Source organism: Herpailurus yagouaroundi, unplaced genomic scaffold (assembly GCF_014898765.1).
Source record: "Herpailurus yagouaroundi ecotype Mexico unplaced genomic scaffold, PumYag 29, whole genome shotgun sequence".
NCBI classification, from domain to species: domain Eukaryota; kingdom Metazoa; phylum Chordata; class Mammalia; order Carnivora; family Felidae; genus Herpailurus; species Herpailurus yagouaroundi.
In genome coordinates, this window is record NW_024412377.1 from 121,268,379 (window position 1) to 121,287,992 (window position 19,614).

The following is a 19,614-nucleotide window of genomic DNA, read 5'->3' on the forward strand; positions in this document are numbered from 1 at the left end:
CACAGAGGCGAAATTCCGATTGGCCTACATCATGTGTTTAAGCCAAGCTGAGTCATAGGACACTGCATTATGACAACTTTGGCTTAGGTGCCCGCCCACGTGGAGTTCTTATGGCCATGACTGAAGAAGCAAGAGGGAAGAAATATATGATATGTAAAGATGTCCTTCACAGGGGTGATGGACAGAAGCTCAGGGCCAGAAGACGCTGTCCCAGGACTAGTCAGCCTAATGCAGTAATGGCTATGGAACAATGTAACAAATGTCTAGATGATTTCTGAGGACAGGAAATTTTATCAAGTACATTAAAAAATGTCATTTCATTGAAGGGAAACAACCTTAGAAGGTATGCATTCTCAGATCCATTTTAAAGATGAAGAAACTAATACTCAGAGAAGATAAGGATTACCTTAAGGTCCCAAAGGTGGGAAACAGCAGAACCAGATTTAATGTCAGATCTTCTGACTCCAAGTCCAGGGCACTTTCTTCCTGAGAAAGGATCAGATAATCAAGTGGGAGACAGGAATGCAAAGAAATCACTCTGAAGCTTTATCTAGAACTCAGAACTTCAGTTGTGAGTGAAAGAATTCAACTCAAACTGTTTTGAGCACAGTGAGAATTTATTGGCTTATGTAACAGAAAACCTCAAGTGCATCTAGCCCTACGACATGGGACGTTGCTTTTCTTGGTCATTCTTGACGCACACTTGGGCTGCCCAGTTCCGAGTCAGACTCCCCCCTCTAAGGAGACGAGATGGCCACAGTCCTCATGGCTTCAGATGGAGAAAGAAGAATCTTATCACAACAGTCTACAAAATCCAGAAATTGGTTGTTCTTGGACTTAATTAGGTCCTGGCTTACTCCTAAATCAACCAGTTATTTAGGCTGGGTGCATTTGATGATGATCTAGTCTGGCCAGGGTCACAGTTCCTCCACTGGATGTAGGCTTGATGCCAAACCATCCAAACCCATGGAACATGAGGGCAGGGGAGGAGTGGCTTCCCAGCGAAAAAATAAGGTGCTGCTATCCTAATAAGGAGAATAAGGAGTGATAGCCAACAGGCAAACTCAACAGCTATTCATCTTGGGGTGGGAAAAGCAAAGGGCACCTGAACCTGAGTTAACCTCAGAAGCACAAGCAGAGAGCCCCCTAGCACCTGGATGTGGACATAACCGTAGATGATCAAGAGCTGGGGCCTCTGGGGCAACAGATCCATAAAGGAACATTGGAGAAAAGATCCTGGGGCCATACTGGGAAACACCGCGAATGCCAGGGTGCTTTTTTGTATTAGGCCACGAGAGCTTCTGAAGTTTTTTGATCAGGGGTGTGCCATGGTCAAAATTTGGAGGAGAAAAAAACCTTGAACATTTTTAAATGTTATACATAAATGAATACATCATCTTTTGTGGACCAAGAGTGCTCTCTTTGCCTATGAAGGTTGTCCTGTAATATCTGGAATCACTTTATCTGGAAGTCTCTGAGACAAGAAACCTGTGTGCACATCCTGGAGAAAGAGCAGCAGCAAGGTGTCTGAGTCTGATTAGATACACCCACACTCCCTTTCAGGGCCTCCAACTATGTAGCCCTACCCCAAATGGAGGTGAAGGTCTGAGGTCTGAACTCGGTGACTCTGGAGTTTCTCAGACTCACATTCATGGGATGGTTGAACAGGTCTGGGTGCGGCCCCCCAGGCGTGTGAACATCTTTCTGAACTGAGGAGTACTTTATACCATCCAATTCTACTTCATGATTAAGCACGATTTACTGCCATTTTTTAATTATTACAACTGACTGGGGGGTCGTTCATGAGAATCCCGGGGTAAAATGTCTAAACACTAATGCACCATTGGGATGGGCCAAGTAACGACTTGAATCAGCTAGGGTTGGAAGAGTGTTGTCAGAGGTCTTTCCTTGTTCTCATGAGATCCAGTCACGGCTTCTTCTGGTCCAGAACAGAGAGCAGACATCAGAATTTAAAAAATAAGCTGTGCTTGGGGCGCCTGGGTGGTTCAGTTGGTTAAGTGTCCGACTCTTGATTTTGGCTCACGTCATGATCTCATGATCATAAAATCTAGCCCTGTTTTGGGGTCTGTGCTGGGCATGGAGCCTGCTTAGCATTCTCTCTCTCTCTCTCTGCCCCTCCCCAACTCACGTGACCGCTCTCTCTGGGGAAAAAAAAAAAGCTGTTCTTGCTGAGTTATGGCATCAAGACTTCTCTTGGTGAACTCATTCCAGAACTGGTCAAATTAGAACAGTGTTTGCCAATTTTATATTGCAATTAATATTTCAGATCTTCTGCTTGCTCTCCAAAGCAACTTTCCTAGGAGGTACACTATTAAAATCTCAACGTATACTTAACATATAAGTATGAGGACTCTCACGTAAAGACGAGTGGCAGACAGAGTTCATGTTAAAATGTCATCCGAGGGCCAGGGAATGGTACTTATCATGCTTCCCTGATACTATAAATATCTGTGTGACCCAGCTGTGACCTGTATACCTTGCCCCAGGACAAAGTCCTGGCAGTGTGGACTTAACCAGGCCCCGTGCCCGTTCCTTAACCAACCAATCACTTTGGCTGGGTGGATTTGATGATCTCATGGACCAGAACAGGGCCACCAGTTCACCACTGGATTAAGGGTTGATGCCAGGCCACCCAAACTCATGGAACCCAACTCCATGGTCCCCAGAGGAAAGAAGGGGTATTGGATGCCAAAGGGGCAAAAACAGAAAACACTCCCTGGGGTGAGAGAAGTTAAGGACATCTGAGGGCAGGAGCTGCTGACACCTTCTTGACTGGGGATAGCGTGGGAGTTAAGAATGTAAGCTGTGGGGTCAGCCTGCTGCGGTTGTCTCTGCTCTGTTACTCATTAGCTCAGTGCCTCTGAACAAGTTACCCAATCTAATGCTTGACTGCTTCATCTGCAGAAGAGGGTAGCAACAGCACCTATTTCACAGAGTTGATGCGAGGATTAAGAAGACGATGCCTATAAAGCCAGGAGTACAATGGAAGTGCTCCGTAAATGACACTTAGTCACTATCACCTCGACATACAACAGCACCATGCCCCTCACTATGCCCCCCTCTATGAGTAGACCTTAGTGGAAGTCAGGTGCTGCCTGTATCCCATGAGAACTCACCTGTTGTCTGCTTCAAGTTCTCTTGCTGTCTCGTCTCTTTTTCAAATCGCATTAAGCTCAAGAGGGGGTTAAAATGTCAAGAAGATTCTCTATTTTTGAGCATTAGCAGATCAGGCTAGAAACGCTGACTCTCCCACAAGAAGACACATGCTCATGGGATTTCCCTGGCAATCCTGTAAGAGCCCAAAGGTCTATCATCGGCAGCTGGATCAGGGTGGGGAGAGGGACTGCTTTCAAATTGTTAAATTTTAAAAAATGTGCACACTACGTATTTCCAGCCTACAAAACATGGCTGGGTCTTCTGCAGGGGCTGCCTCCTTGCAGTGTCCTCAAGGAGGATGGGATCAGCCAAAGACTGCAGCTGGAGTCCGTGGGGCTACCCAGGGGTGTCTGCACAGAGCTCCAGAAATGGGGAAACTATTCACTCAAGATGAGTGAAAAAGGGGTCCTAAGAGAAAAGAAAGTTTTTAATGAAAACATATCCTGCTCTTATTCTGGCCAATGCAGAACCAAAGCTGACTGTTTGAAGGAGAATGTGTTGCCAGAGCCCTTTCTGAAGGGCTCGCTGCTGAAGAGGCCATAATGAGGCTGTTGATGTCTGTTGTTACAAGGGAAGATGCTTAGGTAGGGGATGGGAGAACCAAGGCAAAAAAACAAAAACAAAAAAACAAAAAAAACAAAAAGAAGGAAAAGCTTCCATGCAATTAAAAAAAATGCTGACACACTTATGTAAAATCATGTGTGTATACCTATAAAGAAATTTTAAAAAATCAAGAGCATATGGACTCTAAACGCACACATATGCTGAAAGCTCCACCACTCCCTGGCTTGTGTGACCTCCTCCATCCTCAGTTTCCTCATCTATGAGATGGGGGTAATTATGGTACTTCACTCACAGATTTTGAGGATTCAGGGAGGTAATGCACGTAGAATAGCGTCCGGTACCTAGTAAGACAATAACACATATTAGCTGATGCTGTTGGTCATCAGGAGAAAACAGGGGCTAACGCAGGGGGTGGGTGAGGGTGGACAGTGAAGCCTAGTTTTCCAGTAGGCTCCCATCTCCTCGGGCTTCAATCACATTGAACTCACCTCTGGCTCTCTCTCTCTCTCCCCTTCATGCTTTGGTCCTTGCTGTCCTTGAGCATGGGACACTTCTCCAATGGACTAGATGCCAAACTCCTCTCCACCTTTTCAGATCCCTCTCCAACGTGACTTCCTCTGTGAAGCTTTCTCTGGTACTTCTCTCCCAAACAGAAAGGACCACTCTGCCTTGGAGCCCGGGACTACCTTTCACACATGGTGTGGCAATACCACATGGCAAATGTGACTTCTCTTATACTTGCCTGTCACTGAGACCAACTGTGAGTCCCCTGAGGACAGAGGTTAGGTCTTACATATCCTGGACTTAGTAGCTCCTGGTACCTAAGAGATGGTCAAGAAGTGTTTGCTGAATGGAAGCACAGAAATGGAGGGTGACTTCTCTGAAAAAATGAGGCCAGTGGTTCTCCACTCTAAGGAAAAACGGAAAGGAAATGGACATAAGCTGCATCATGGGAAACTTCAGTTAGACACAGAGAATTCCCTTAGTGAGAGTGTTAAATGTCAGACCAAATTCCCAGGGGACAGTGTGGAATTTCCTGGAAGTGTCTTCAGATAAGAATACTTTTTGGGTGGGGGTGATTCTGATGTGGCTTTGCTTGAAGGCAGGCCTTGAGCCTGGTATGAAGTTCATAAAACCACCCAGCAGCAACTCAGATGACAGTGAAGGGTCGTTGGCTCTTGGTCAGCTGGTTATCCAGATGGCTTCTTGTACCGAGCACCAGCGAGCGGGCTGGGAAAGAATGTGGCTGTGTGCGCCTGAATGGAGGGTGGGAAGTCCCCCTCCATCAAGCCTAAATCCCAGGACAGGAGCAAACGGAGTAGCTTGCCAAAGGTCACCAAGTCATCTTGTGTCCAAGTAACCAAGTCTAATGACACCCAACTTCTTTCTTTCAATAAGAACTGTCAAGCACTATAGGGAGGAGGAAATAGAGTGGAAAGCAGTGCTTTTAGGCTGTCACTTGCTCACCAGCCCAGCTGCCAGGCCCCGGGCTGGGTCCTGGGTAGACATGGGTGAGCAAGACCTGGTCTCTGTCCCTGCTGAGCTGTTTACTAAGAGGAGGATGACACCAAACATCTTACGATGAAAAGTGAGTTGCTTATAGGCAGAAAGTACTACGAAGGAGCAAAATGGTGTGAGAGGAGAAAAGGTAGGAACCGACAGGCTACCCTTTATTGTCATGACTGCATTGCATCTAATAAAGGTGAGGGAAGCTTCTTCACTGAGAAAGGTTCAGAGAAGGCAGAAAAAGTTCATTTAAAAAACATCTTTCTGCTAACTTAGGAAAACAGTTTCAAAGAGGAGATAGAGGCACAGCGTCAGAAAAACAAATTTTTAGTATTAGGGTCGGCACAAGACTTGGAAGGTAAAATATGATTTTGTACCTAAAGCCCCAAATGAATTCAAGTCTTGACTAATTTGCCGATTGGCCTTGTGAAGGCTTATTACCTACCTGGGTTTTAGCAAACAGAGGCTGGGGCCAGCCTCACGGGGTCAATTACGGGAGATGGGATGCATAGTGTGACAGGTTTGCTAAGCGCGGTGGGATAGAGAGGGACGCGGTTTTGATCATTTCTAATTAGAGACTTCCTGCTTTGGCCTCCACCGCCTGCTGCTGCCTGGGGGTGCAGGGTGGGGATGGGGGTGGGGCACTGTGAAGGATGTAGCCCCTCCTAGCACACGGATATTTGAGCCCTCCCAATGCAGGAGCCTCACTCACTTACTAAGCACTTACTCCACTGGCTAGAGAGAGGCTCCCTCGGCTGCCACACAGGCCCAACTGGTGATCCTGCATACCCCAGCATCATTAGTTGCAGCTTAGCTTGGTGTTATTAAAAGCAGGGCAAGCTAGTGACACTGACACATTTGGGTAGGAGAGATGTGTGAAGATTGAAAGAATTGAGAAAAGAAGGAATTAAAGCCCGGATTTAATTCCTGACAAAGCAGACATGTTTGGGGTCTAAACAAATCTTTCATTTCCTTCATTTCAAGTGTCCTTCAAGCCCTTTTGTGACCAAGGTGCTCTTACAACCAACCATGCAGCCAGAGCTAACAAGTGAAAAACACCAAACCAGCCACAAGGTGCGATGCAGTTTGTGCTCTGAGAATCAAAGTGAAAATAAAAACCTTTTGTGGGAAAGACGCAAAGGGTGAAGTGATTGCAAAGTCTGTTGGAGAGACCAAGGACACAGGTAACACAGATACATACATCTCATGTTCCCGATGATGGCCATCAGACACACGTGTGCCACTCAGAAGGTCTCACCTGGGTGTCGTGTGACCTCACGCATATAGGAGGCTTCAGATGCTTGGAGAATTTTCCAGGGCGGGTGTAAGCTCAGAGATGGCAGTGCTGCAAAGCTGTGCTGTCCCCAGGGGGTAAGCAGTGCCTTCTTAAGTAACAAATGAGCACAGTGTAAGGCGTCTCATGTGTGACCCACACATTCAAGAGGGCACCCCCTCAAAACCAGGCACTAGGAGAGCTTCCCCCTGCCTTCTCCTTGTGAGCCCTCTGCTCTCCCCACAGAAGCTGGGAGCCAGTTGTAAAGCTGGGTCCCAGGCTGCAGCTCTGAATGTGTCTGGCAGGGACATGATGAATGAGAAGGCTCAGTAATAGGAGCTGGCCTGGGACATGTTACAAGTTCTAAACAAATGCTCTACAAGCCTGTGGGACACACCCAGCTGTGTGGTAGGACTGTCTGTGTGGTGGCTCTTGGATTAGCCCACATTGTGTTAATGAACTTCCACAAAAGAGCTGATTAGAAAATCAAATTCAGGAAGAATAAAAACAATTATGTCTTCCACAGGAGGCACAGTCGAACACATTAAGTGGAGGGATACCTGGGTGGCTCAGTTGTTAAGCGTCCGGCTCTTGGTTTCGGCTCAGGTTGGTGAGTTCGAGCCCCGCGTCGGGCTCCGCACAGGCAGTGCAGAGCCGGCATGGGACTCCCTTTCTCTTCCTCTCTCTGCCCCTCCCTTGCTTGGGCTCTCTCTCTCAAAATAAATAAATAAAAATTAAAAAATGTTAAGTGGAAGATGACTTGTTGGGGCTTAATTTGTTCAACATGCTTAACAGTTCCTCCTCAAGTTCACTGGCATTAGACCTTTCCTAAAGGAAATAGAGCTCCCCAAAGCAGGTCAAAAATCAGCACTGTAGTTATTACCAGTAAACTGCAGGAGCTCAGACCTGGGACCTGTGAGCAGGTCTTCACACTCTTACTTGAAGAAACACAAAAATACGTATCATGCCATAACTTTATGAGAAACTCCAGAAACAAACGTGCCACCAAATGGAAAAGTCATTTAATTCAAAAATCATACTTCCACTCGTTTCATAAGGATTGTCACATAAACCAAGCAAATGAAAGAAAGCCAAGTTTCAGAGGCCACTCGACAGGAACCGTATTGTCTTTATAGATAGCCTTAGTGACGCAAAAGCACATTTTTCAAAAAGCCTCAACGTGGCAAGACTATTATTACTAATGACAGGGAACAAGTTCTAGTCTAGTCACAAATTACTTTTTAATGACAGAATTGGATTTTACACAGCAGTCAATATTCAATACTGAACTGAAGTTTAAAACAGTGCATTATTTACGGTTTAAAAAAATTTAAAGTGCCACTTTTAAGTACTTTATTGATATTATATCACACAGCACTTTGCAGTATACTCAAAGGTAGCCTAAATTATGAGTTAAACATGCAAACAGTTTCTTCTCCAAAATATGGACAAAATGTCTTTGAGAGTGCTTGTGAGCGCTAGCCTAGTATTAGCGACTACAGGTTTAGGAGTTTGATCTGTTTTTCAACACGACTTTTAATAAGTGAATAAGGGATATAGCTGTAGATAGTAACCATTTGATACATATGAAGTTTTAAAATGGCACTTAATTTACATCTTTTGTCATTTTTATAGTCAACAGCCTGCCGTTTCTCTAACTCCCAACTTCTAACTCTTAAAGGCTCCAAAGGCTCAGCAAATGCCAGCTTATGGAAGAGTCTGGATCTTTGTCTATGTAGATGTGTGCTTTACATACACAAACACATACTAATACGCAGATGCTTTAGAATCAACAGAGGAACTTCTTTTCACAGGTATAAGGTTGACCCTGGCTTCCGGATACCCAAGGTAGCTGTCTGCAGGTGTCTGTCAGGACAATTTTGTAGAAAGGGATGTACAATGTCTTGGCCTCTCCGGGACCACTCCAGGTAAATTTGACATTTTGATTATCAATACTCTGGTTCTGACTACGCTCAAGAGAATTTTCATATACTACTAACTGCTCTTCTTATTATGGGACTGGGACTGTGCCAAGCCTTTGCTCCCTACAGTATTCCACCTTCTTGAAAGACGTTTCCGTCTTGTAGTGTCCTGGAAAACTTTTACGGAACTATCAGCTGCAAACTTCCTCTGTGATGTATTTTTCCCTATTAAGAACTATATTTATTTCTTGTAAAAACAATCCTAAGATCTTCAACGTGGTTCACCTTTTACTTTCTGTCTGCTCCCAGCACTACTTCACATCCAATACCTTTTCACCCAAGAATACAAGTGCTTCCATCGGGAGACCACATGTGAGCAAGGGCTGGTGGCTCTGAAGGACATCTGGATTCTCTACATGGTCTCTCCCTGTGCTGTGAGAAGTTCTTCAGTTACACAAGGACCGTAGGCGGCGAAAGGAAAAAAGCTAATTATTACTTGTCGGAGTCTTGTCTCAGGCATGCTGTAGGATTGTGCAAGGTTCATTGCTCTGCTGGTGTCATTTTGATGCTACAATTACAGAGAAGTGGTTCAGGACCCAGCAGATCAGCGTGGCTGCCAAACGCATTTGAACACAGGATACATTTTTTAAACCCCAGCAAAGGGTGTGTCAGAGGACACCCAGTTGACTTAAAAGACATGTGGGGCAGGGTTGTCTAGGTAATTGATTACCATCAAGTTTGCCAGAAAATGACAGATAACTCGGAACAGAATACCCAGGACATTCCTTTTTAAGTCAGGGAGCTATTTGGTTTCTTCCGTGGTGGCTACCTACTTGGGTAATACGGTTGCTCATCAAACATTCTGCACTGCAACATGCTGTGGGTACCATGGTGGCCACTGCTGTACCTGGGACTCCTGTGTCTGTAAAACTGTTGGTCCCAACTTGGTTTTGGCAACAGAAGCCAGAGAATGAAAGGTGCCAGTAAACAGTCACGAATAAGGGATCAAATTACCTTTAGCCAATTATTTCTGTCTCCCTACCCTTCAACCATGGGTGCTTTGGCAGTCTCTGTAGTCAAGACGGAACTTCTGGAGTGACTGGAGTTGCTGTTGTCAGGAGACCTAGGTCATAGAAGGATTTCCCTCTGAGCTACAGGAATGCACGTGCAACCCTGGAGTCCTGGAAATGCCTGAAATGATCTTGTCACTAGCATGGCTCTGTCCTGCTAATGCCAATCTGCCAATACTTGATGGCTTATTTTCTTTCTCTTTGCCTCTCCATCCAAAAGAGCACTCAGCAAAAGGAGATGAACTAGAATTACACTGAATTTGTTTGGTCTGGCAGAGGTAAACACATAATGGCTGTAGAAATACTCAAACATTAAGTGAAAAACTGGCTCCAATTATAGGATATTAAGGAAGGATGTGCTATGCAGGGTCCATCTCTATACACTGATTTTTGAAAACAGAAGAGAATATCATCAGTCTTGAGCAAGTCAAGAATTTACTCGCTTAGGGGCAGGGATTTGAAACTACTTCTTTCACAGCATGGCCTTCTGCAGCCATGGAATTCCTTGAGTACCCAAAGGAGGAGGGACAGACTGCTCATATGCCCAAAAAAGATTCAGGCTCTGGATGCCTCATCCCAGGGCCTTACAAAAGAAACACAAGGTTCCTCGGAGACCTCGGGGATCTTGGTCCATAGTCCTCCACTCCGGTACCTAGTTCATTCTTCTCATCTGCCCTCAAGTTCCCTATTCAGCAGAATTAGGGGCTGGGGGGCAGAGATGATAGAGAAAGTAAAATCTGTTTTTGGTCTTCCAATTCCTTCCCTATTTGTTGGCTCATATTCTGAAAGGTTTCTCCAGTTCTGTAGCAAATGGGGAGGAGGTGAGCCTGGCTGGGGAAAGGAAGGAGAGCAGCCATCTGTCACATGCCCAGCATGGCTACAGGGAAGCTGGGAAGGGGTCTACCGAAAAATGCAGGTTGGCAACAGCTCCATTTCCCTCCAGCTTCAGATCAGGGCCAGTTGAGGAGGGAGGGACAAGCTTCCGAGCAGTCGAGCTGGGGCCAAGTGTCGACAGCGATGCTTTAGCGAGGAGCTCCTCAAATCAGGGCCTGGGCCTTCTGCTCCCCTAGGTTAGCTCTAGTTAAGGTTCCAGTGTGGCAGGTGACAATTCGAAACGACAAATGTGTTAACAACAATATTTTGAGCTCTTTCCATTTAGGACGCACAGTGGCACAGAGTAGGCTTGTCCCCTCAGGCCCTGCTGAACAGACCCTTGAGCTGTCCAAGGTCTGCAGGGAGTAGTGGAGCCGGTTTGTGTATTCTCTTTCTTCTTGGGTTTGCAGTGAGAGCTTTCCCGAGTCCTCTCTTGGTCTTATCCAGTCTCAGGGCTTATTCCCTGAGTCAGTGGTAGTGTTTTGCTTGCTGCTGGATGAGGTCCTGCACCACCGCTGCGTAAATCCTTGAGCTGATGAACGGAATCACCATATCTAAAATTTCAAACCATCTCTAAAGTTGTCACGGCAACCTCTATCCCTCTGTAGAGTTTTTCTCTTATTTTGGGGTTACAGGAAATGAGAGATGAACAGGAAGGGAAGTATTTAGGGGAAGGGAAAGCAGCAGTGTACTGAGGACCAAAGATCCTAAGAAGCCAGTTTTTCCTAGAACTTAAGACACACGCAACATTTACAAAATAGCTCGGCCTCATGTATACAGCCTTAAAGATGTTCTGAGGAGTTAGATATAAGGAACATGCAACTATCCCAACACCTGTCCTGACACCTTGGGGTACCAAGAAATACACCTGAGAAGAAACATGGAAAACAAAATCTAACTCCTAGCCCCACCTATGTGAATCCTGAGCTGCTTCATACTACCCAGCAAGAGTTCTTTGAAACATTCATTGCCTGAAAATGCTCTTTCTTTCTCCAAATTCAAAGCCCAAGAAAAGCTCAAAAACACATTTGCATAAAGAAGACTGAACACCATCAGTGAGTCATGCCCACCAACCAGAGCCAGCAGAGAGTGTATAGAAATGTTTTCTCCTTTCTCAAGGCCAGAGAGGGGATGACTTCCCCCGGTTGCTCCCTCATACACACACCTCTTCAACAACCAGAGCTTAAACGTGTGGAGCGACAGCGACTAGCTTCAAGAGTATCAAATATAAAACTTTGCCATATAATATTCAAATCACTCTATTTACAAGTTTATCTTAAAAAAAAAAAAGTAAAAGATACAGTAATTCAACACAATTCAAGTTTTTCTCTTCTTTAAGCTTCCCTAAACAGGAATTCCAGAAGCGGGGAGCACTCTGGAACAATGCTGCCATTCCGAGGGGCTCCTGGGGAGCCTGACGGTCCATCAATTTGGAGTCTGTCTGCCCAGAGTCACTCTTGCAAGGACATTCGAATGCAGAAGACACTGAGAACTCTGTTCTTTGAAGGCCAAGTGAATGTGAAATGTCCAGGCCCAACTTTCCCACCCCAGGTAATCTTCCAGAAGACCCGGCCCCTTCTGGACCAGGAAACTCTCTTTCTCAGAAGGTACCCATTCCATCTTTCCATGCCTCCTGAATCACAATGGCTTATACTATTAGTCTTGTGCCTCAAAAGCCTGAGAAACAATTCCCTTTTTCTGAGTGGCAGTGAACACATATGTCCTTTAAAACTACAGGCCACAGGGTTAGCCCTGAAATCACCCCTGAAAGCCACCAGGGCACCAGTGCTCAGCAGCGCAGGGTACTGCCACGGGGCTGGTCAGTGAGGGACTACAGGCATGCGAGGGCAGGGGAAGGGACGGGAACGGGAGACCATGAAGGAACAAGTCAAAGGGAGGATGTCACCTGTGGAGAAGCAGCATACTGCCCCCTATAAAGCATGGAAGAACAGAAATATTAAACCTGTATGTAATTTAATCTCAAGAGGTTACTAGAGTTTGCTCCAAATATATCCTGATGCTGCTGAAATTCATCAGAAAGGGAAGAGTTCCCAGCTGCCATTCTGTCTACCCCGAGCAGACCACTCTAATTCCTTGCCCTTCTGCTTCAGGTTGTTGGAAAACCATTCAAAAAATGACCATAAAGCAGGGAGAAAAAAAAAATATCATGCAAAAAGTGTGTTATTTTTTTGGTTTGGTTTCAGAGTAGGTTGGGTTGCCGTGGTTACGAGGTGATGGCAGCCCTCAGTGGCAGAGAAGTTCCTAGCTTGGGAGGGGGAACGTGGGGTGTGTGTGTGCTCCCCGTGCAAGAGGGGACTGAGCTGAATTCTGCCAATGCTTGGCCGAGGCTGCCTGGAGATGGTGAGAGATTGCATTTTATGTAAACAGTGCCGTAACCCCTCTCCCTCCTGCATGCAAACAGACAGACCCAGCTGCCTGTAGCACTGTGGGCCTCAAGTATTTGGAGGTGGGGTAAAGAGAGTGTCTACTGTAAACAGAAGCAATGGGCCCAGCCTGGGTCTCAGAGCCAATGCCCAGCCCTGCCAGACTTAAGCTACACTGCATGCTCTTGAGGACTACTTACATCTTTCTTACTTCCTTTCTCAGAAGGTTGGGGGTTTGGATGACTGCTGAAACAAATGAATCCTCCCTATTTAGGGCGCTAAAGGAGAGGAATGGCTTTGCCAGCCGTTCTCTCGGTTATCAGAATCAAATGGTCTCCACTGCTGATTTCCTTCTGTTCCTTGCAGTATCACCGCATGCCAGCTGCCATGGTCATGGGGATGGGTGCTCCAGAGTTCACAGAAACATTTGCGTTGACAGGTAGTAACCGAGTCAGTCACCCTGAATTTCTCAGTGGCAAAGAGAAACGGCCTCCAACACTGCAATCAGCGGTTGTCATGGATACCATGGAAAGCTCAGCAGGTCTGCTGGGGCCCACGGTTAAAAGAACTCCACGTAGTTCTCAGGGATGAGGCCGGTCTTTCCGTTCAGAGTCCCTTCCAACCAGCCAGGCTCCTGAGATGGATGAACTGTACAGGAAGAGGGGAGAGAGACAGCGAGAAAACGTTACAGATAGGGGAGGTGGTGGACGTGTGAGAGAACAAATGAGCGCAGTCGCCTGTTATGTTACATGTTTCCAGGACTTGTTTAGACCAGGGGTTCTTAACTTCTTGTGGGACATAAGCGTTCCAATAAAGGTCATTCTGAAAGCTCTCTATAACAAAAAAAAGGGAAATAGACACAGCCATTCAAAATTTTGCATACAATTTTTGGAGTTTCGTAGACTTTCAGAAGTTGCTGGCTTAAATTATTAAGAGGTGACAGATTTTTCCTTTTGAGGTTAGAAGTCGGTTATGGTGTTCCATCCATAAATTTATCTAACCATCCGTCCATCTATCCATCCATCCATGTACCCATCTATCTACCCAGTAATGCCTATGACCCAAGTGGAGTGCCCATGGAGGAATGCTAAGAACTAGTTTTTAAAGGTATCTAGTATGCATTTCACTAACCTAATTATGCATTTTACTTTCCCTTAAATCCTTACCCTCTGATTCTAATCTTCCTACAAATCTCCCCACCTTTCTTTGGGCAATCTATGGCCTTTGAATAGCCCCCTCTCTGTTCCGCCCATACCCTTTCTTATTTTTCTTTCCTGTTCTCTAGAATTTTCCTCCCTCCTCCATACAAGACTCAAGGCTGTCTTCTTCCTCTTTTCTTGTAACTTTCAAAATTTCTGTCTCTTTGATTTTTCGATATCCAAGAAATCTACCCCATTTCTGTGCTATCACAATCCATCTTCATGGAGACTACTGTGATACTGTAAAGATTACATAAAATCCAATTGAGGCTGCAAAGTCCAATAGCAGGAAGAAAGAGAGAAGGAATCATGGGACCTGGAGATGGCAGGGGCACGGTGTTCATGCTTGTGAACTGGCAAAACACAAATCACTCTTAATGGGAAAGGCAGTGCATTTGCTCTTAATGTATTAGGAAAACCCCAATTTTCTGAGATTGTTCGTAAAGAATGAATTTTCCCCTATTCCCTTCCTAGGCTAATTAAGTGACTTCCTGAGCTTGTTTTAGAAAAGCATTTCCACCCCCAATGCTACTACATAACTTTAGTTTCAGTTTGTAGGAAAAGAAGCAAGAACAGAAACCAAAGGAAGCAATGGGCAAGCAGCGAAAGAACACACATTGAGGCTTCAGGAAGGTCAGTGTCAAGGTAATCTTGAATGCTTCTTCAGGAAAAGACAAGGTCAAACATCTATCAGTTGGCCTCCAAAATGCTTACATAATTTCCTATCAGTAGGCTTCAGGAATAAACCAAAAATACTAAGGGTATTTTGGATTCATGACATCCACACAGAGGAGTCTGGAAGAGAAGAGCATGGGAGAATACAACACAACTTAAAAGCAACCTGGTCTCTCCAACGATGAAGCTCTCTCAACTTATCCTGAAGATACTAGCACCCAAACACCACTGCCTTCTGCCCAGCCATCCAGCTGACAATGTTAATTAAGATCACTTGAATTTTTTGTACCTATAAAGTGATTAGAATAAAACTCCAGTGCCAGGAGCCAATATGGAGAAAGCACTCAGCAGAGAGCCAGAATTTGTCAATAGGAGATCCTGTATCATTTGACCAGTCATTTGGATGAGTGAACAAGGCTCTCTCCTGGTAAAATCTTGGTGAGTGCCTGATCTCAATACCCACTGAAGCTTTGGAAAACCTCAAATGTTCAAAAGCAAAACAAACAAACAAACTCACTCCCCAAAATAAAAGACCTAGAAAGAACAACCAAACAACCAACCAACCAAATACAACAAAACCAAAATAAGACCCTTCCCAGTTTACAGCAAAGCTCCTAGTTGAATGGTTATTCCACTGGATACATTGAGTCTCTCTCTTTCAGACATTCTCCCTTCCTGGCCAGCTGTTCAAATGCAGCTCAGGTGCTGAGGTGCTAACAACTAAAAACATTAAAAATGGGATTTGCCAAGTAAGGGATGAATGAGAGAGGACAAAGGAGGCCCCTCCAAGCCGAAGAACAAGAGTTAGCACAGGGGACAGTGAAGCCTTCTGGTCAGACTGCTGACTCACTGGGGGCTTTGAGCTGGGCTTATTAAGGCCTGGCATCAAACCATGTGCATCCAAATCACCTGCACGGTTATTAAAACTGGGCCGCATGGCATACCTGTTAAAAGAGAATCCCTAGGAGTGAGGCCCAGCGATACGTATTTTATTTTATTTTTAAAGTAGGCTTCATGCCCAATGCAGGGCTCCAACTCACGACCCTGAGATCAAGACCTGAGCTGAGATCAAGAGTCGAACACTTAACTGACTGAGGCACTCAGGTGCCCCCAGGGATCTGTTATTTTTACCTTAATCACAGAAAGGTAAGGGTTATGACTTTTCTGTGCCCAAATGCCTCTGGAATGAGGGTGGTCATAAGAAAGTGCAAATTCTCACCTCTGGATGGAGGAGGGGAAGCAACATCAGATGCCCTTTGCCCTGCTGTTGTCTTCTGTCTCCCCTCCTCCCACTTCTCGACTCTGCTGAAGCCCTACCTCCTTCAGAAACACCAGCACGGAATCCAGTCTACCTGTTCCCTCTTTTCTCCAAACTCCTGGAATGCTCATAGCACATTCCACACGTTATTCACGGGTCCTGTTAACACTGTTCAAATGTGTTATGCATTGCTTCCTTTACTAGTTTTTTAGGATGTTTTAGTCTGTACTGTATCACTCAATATTCTTCAATGACTCCCCTCTGTCAATTATGATAGAAGCTAACACCTAGAAATAGTGACTGGGAAGCAGCCATGGGCTGCTGAGGTTTGGATATGCGTCAATTTCTTTGATCTTAAAGATCCTAGCTTGTATCTTGGTATCCATATTTCACAAATGAGAAAATTAAGGGCCAGAAAGGTAAATTAATTTGTGCAGGATCACAATGGTATGACTAGAATTTGAACGCAGTTTCTTTGACTCCAGAGACCAAGCCCATTATGCTTCTAATTCAACCAGAGAATGTGGTCTTTGGGGATAAGAATGATACATATACACATACACATACATATGTACATCCCAAGTGGTGGGTCTTTTGCTAAGTGCTTTGCCTGCCTCATCTCCTTTCACCTTCAGAATGACTGTGAACTCAGTTCTGCTATTATCCTCATTTTACTGATAATAAACTGAGGCTCAGAGACGTTGAGCATTTTGCCCCTAAATACACAGCTGGCAGATGATGGAGATCGATGTGAATCCGGGATATCTGACCCCAGACTCTGTGGTCTAACCACTACTGCTTTTGCCTAGCCCAAAGCTTTGGATATTAACAGTGTTCGTATGCACTTATTGAGCTGAACTGAGCCCATGCCCAACTTTCTGAACTACACCAGTGTCCAATGTGCCACATAAACACACGAAGCACTGCAGTGAGCTGGCTCGGCAGCTCTCCAGCCCAGCAAGCAAATAATACAAGCAGCTCCTGACGTGGATGTGCTTCCTGCCAAGCATTTTCAGCTTCATCCATCTCTGCTCCATACACCCCTGTATACACAACTCATGCTCTCTCCTTTTCCTTTTCTCACTGTGGAAAAGGAACAAGCATGTGACTAAGGTCTCTAGTGGCTGGCTGTCCCTAAGGGAAGGAGCACTGGCTGGAAGAGGCACAGATCCCTGTGTAGGTGAATATATTTACTCATGTAACAAGTGTTTATTAAGCACCTACCCTGTGCCAGACACTAAGCTAGGACCTTGCACACGGTACAAAGCAAGCAGAAAAGATTCTGCTCTCGGAAAAGGGCAATGTATCAGTAAATAAGCACATAATTTTAGGTAGTGATGAAGGAGGAGAAAGAGACTGGGATAGGGATGTGGGTATGGGAAGGGGCTCAAAAAGCTAAAACCTAAATGATCTAAAGGAGCTAGCCAGGCAGTGGGTAATGCAAGTACAAAGGCCCTAAGGTCGGGAAAAGCCTGCTATGATTTCAGAACAGTGGTCTGTAAATTTTTCTCAAAGAACCACTCTGTAAATGTGTATCTCTACTCAATTCTGCAATTGTAGCACCATGGCTAACATGTAGACAAAAAGGCATGGGTAGCTATGTTCCAACAAAACTTTATTTACAAAAACAGGCAGTGGGCTGGATTTGAGTAGCAGGTCATAGTTTGCTAACCCTAGCAGAGAACATAGGGAAGGTGTGCGAGGCTGCAGCGTATCAAGTGAGGAAGGGAAGGGCCAGAGGGCAGGAACAAGACCGTGGAGACGCCGATCAGCAATTCTCGGAGGACCAGGAGGCCACTGGGATAGGTGAAGGAGAATAACACGATGCGATTTTCAAACATCGCTCTGGCTGCTGCGTAGGGAAGGGTTATGGGGGCAAGAGTGGACATGACAAGTCTGTGTTGGCAGCAGGTGGAAACAGCTGAGTGAGAGACGGAGGTGGCTTGGGCTTGTGTTTGGATTTGGCAGTAGGCACGGCCGGGGGGTCCAAAAGACTCCACTGAGGACCCTCCCCGACAACCCCACTGGTAGAGCAACCCATGATCCCCTGGGAGGATGCTCTCTGTCTCTGAAGGAAACCTGGGGCAGCCCGGAGTGGGTCTTGCACTCATGCCGGATCCCATACTTTGGCAATGAATGGATCCAGCCCATCTCAAATCTTGATCAAATTGTCCCAAGAACCCAATTTTAGTGAATGCCATGTGCATTTTCCAGGTATCGCTAATCGCACTGCCATAAAATGACTAATGTTCTTGGGAACACGAGTTATTTCTCTTTCTCTTTCGTTACTAACTAAGGTGCTCTTGGTGAAAAATGCTATTTCCTAGTAGGCTGGCAAGGGCTGACAGTGGAGTTATTTCCGAGTAATGCACATCCATTCCCCACTGCACAAAGTCCCAAAGCCGACTGAACAGCACAGCTCACATTTGCAGCACAGGCCCCTGGAACCCAAAGGCTTGGAGATTAATCATTATGAAACAACAGACTTTCCCCTCAGGGTGCCCCTCCTTCTTCTTCCTCCTCATCCCTTCTTCTTGATGCTGAGAAAGACAACACACACACAACTCCCTAAGCCTGTCATTAGGAAACTTCCTTCCAATTGGTCTGATGATTCAATTTGACAGCTACAGAACATCCAACTTAAATGGCTCTTACCTGAAGTCTCCACCAAGAAACTAGCAGGAGACAGAACAAGGGAAGTGATCTTTGCCTAACGTGCTAACCGTTTTTTCTCCCCTAATGCCCAGGTAAAGGGAGGGGGATAATGGGGTATATGCAGTGTTTTCTAAAAATCGGGCATGATAAATATCACCAGCCAAACCAATCTAAACAGAGGATTCACATGTTGTCAGATGGAGGCAGGTGGCAAGGTGACATGGTACAGTCCCTTTGTAAGAACACTCTGGCAGCTCCTGAAGCTATTCAACTGTGTGATCTAGGGGGCCCCTCCCCCACCTAGGTCTATCAACAAGAGAACAGCAAACACAGGTCCTCACAAAGATCAGTACACAAATGTTTACAGCCGCATTACTCCTAACGGCCAAAGAGCAGAAACAATCGAAATGCCATCAACTGACAAATGGATAAATAAAACGTGTTATACCACAGGAGGGAAGATTACTCAGCAGTAAAATGGAAGGAAGTCCTGACGCATGCTACATACAACAGGGATGAGCCTTGAAAATACTATGCTGAGTGAAAGCAGCCACTGACAAAAAGCCCACATGCTGTATAATTCGGTTTACATGAAATATCCAGAGCAGGCAAATAAATAATGACAGAAAGGAGATGAGGGGTTCCCCGGGCTGAAAGGGGCAGGTCACGGCGTATGTGGAGCATGACTGCTGAAGGGCACAGGGTTTCTTTTCGGGGCAATGAAGATACTCTGGAATTAGACGGTAGTGATGGCTGCACAACTCTGAATCTACTAAAAAACCATGGAATTGCACATTTTAAAGGGGTAAATTACATGGTATGTGGATATCTCAATACAGTTGTTTGAAAAAAAAAAATACAAGGAGGCTGCACTCAAGAAAAAGAGTCACAAACAAGATGCACACACATACACATACCTTTTGAGAGTTAAAACCAACTCTGTCCCTGAGATCAGGGGTCCTCTCTGCAGTCACAGTGAATGGCTGATAGGAACAAGGCAGTCCCTTGCCCACAAGAGCAGTGAACTGGAGTATAGAGGACAGACTTTAAATTCTGGA

General features: G+C 45.5%; 1 protein-coding gene across 4 annotated transcripts in view; it reads right to left on the reverse strand.

The window, feature by feature from the left end:
* Positions 1–7,520: 7,520 nt before the first annotated feature.
* Positions 7,521–19,614, reverse strand: part of ARHGAP26 (Rho GTPase activating protein 26) — a 427,067-nt gene continuing 414,973 nt past the window's right edge. For all 4 annotated transcript variants that reach the window (XM_040453965.1, XM_040453947.1, XM_040453975.1 and 1 more), the window contains one exon: positions 7,521–13,417. In XM_040453965.1, coding sequence (XP_040309899.1) covers positions 13,329–13,417 — 89 coding nt within the window. In that variant the 3' untranslated portion in view covers positions 7,521–13,328. The remainder of the gene's footprint in view (positions 13,418–19,614) is intronic.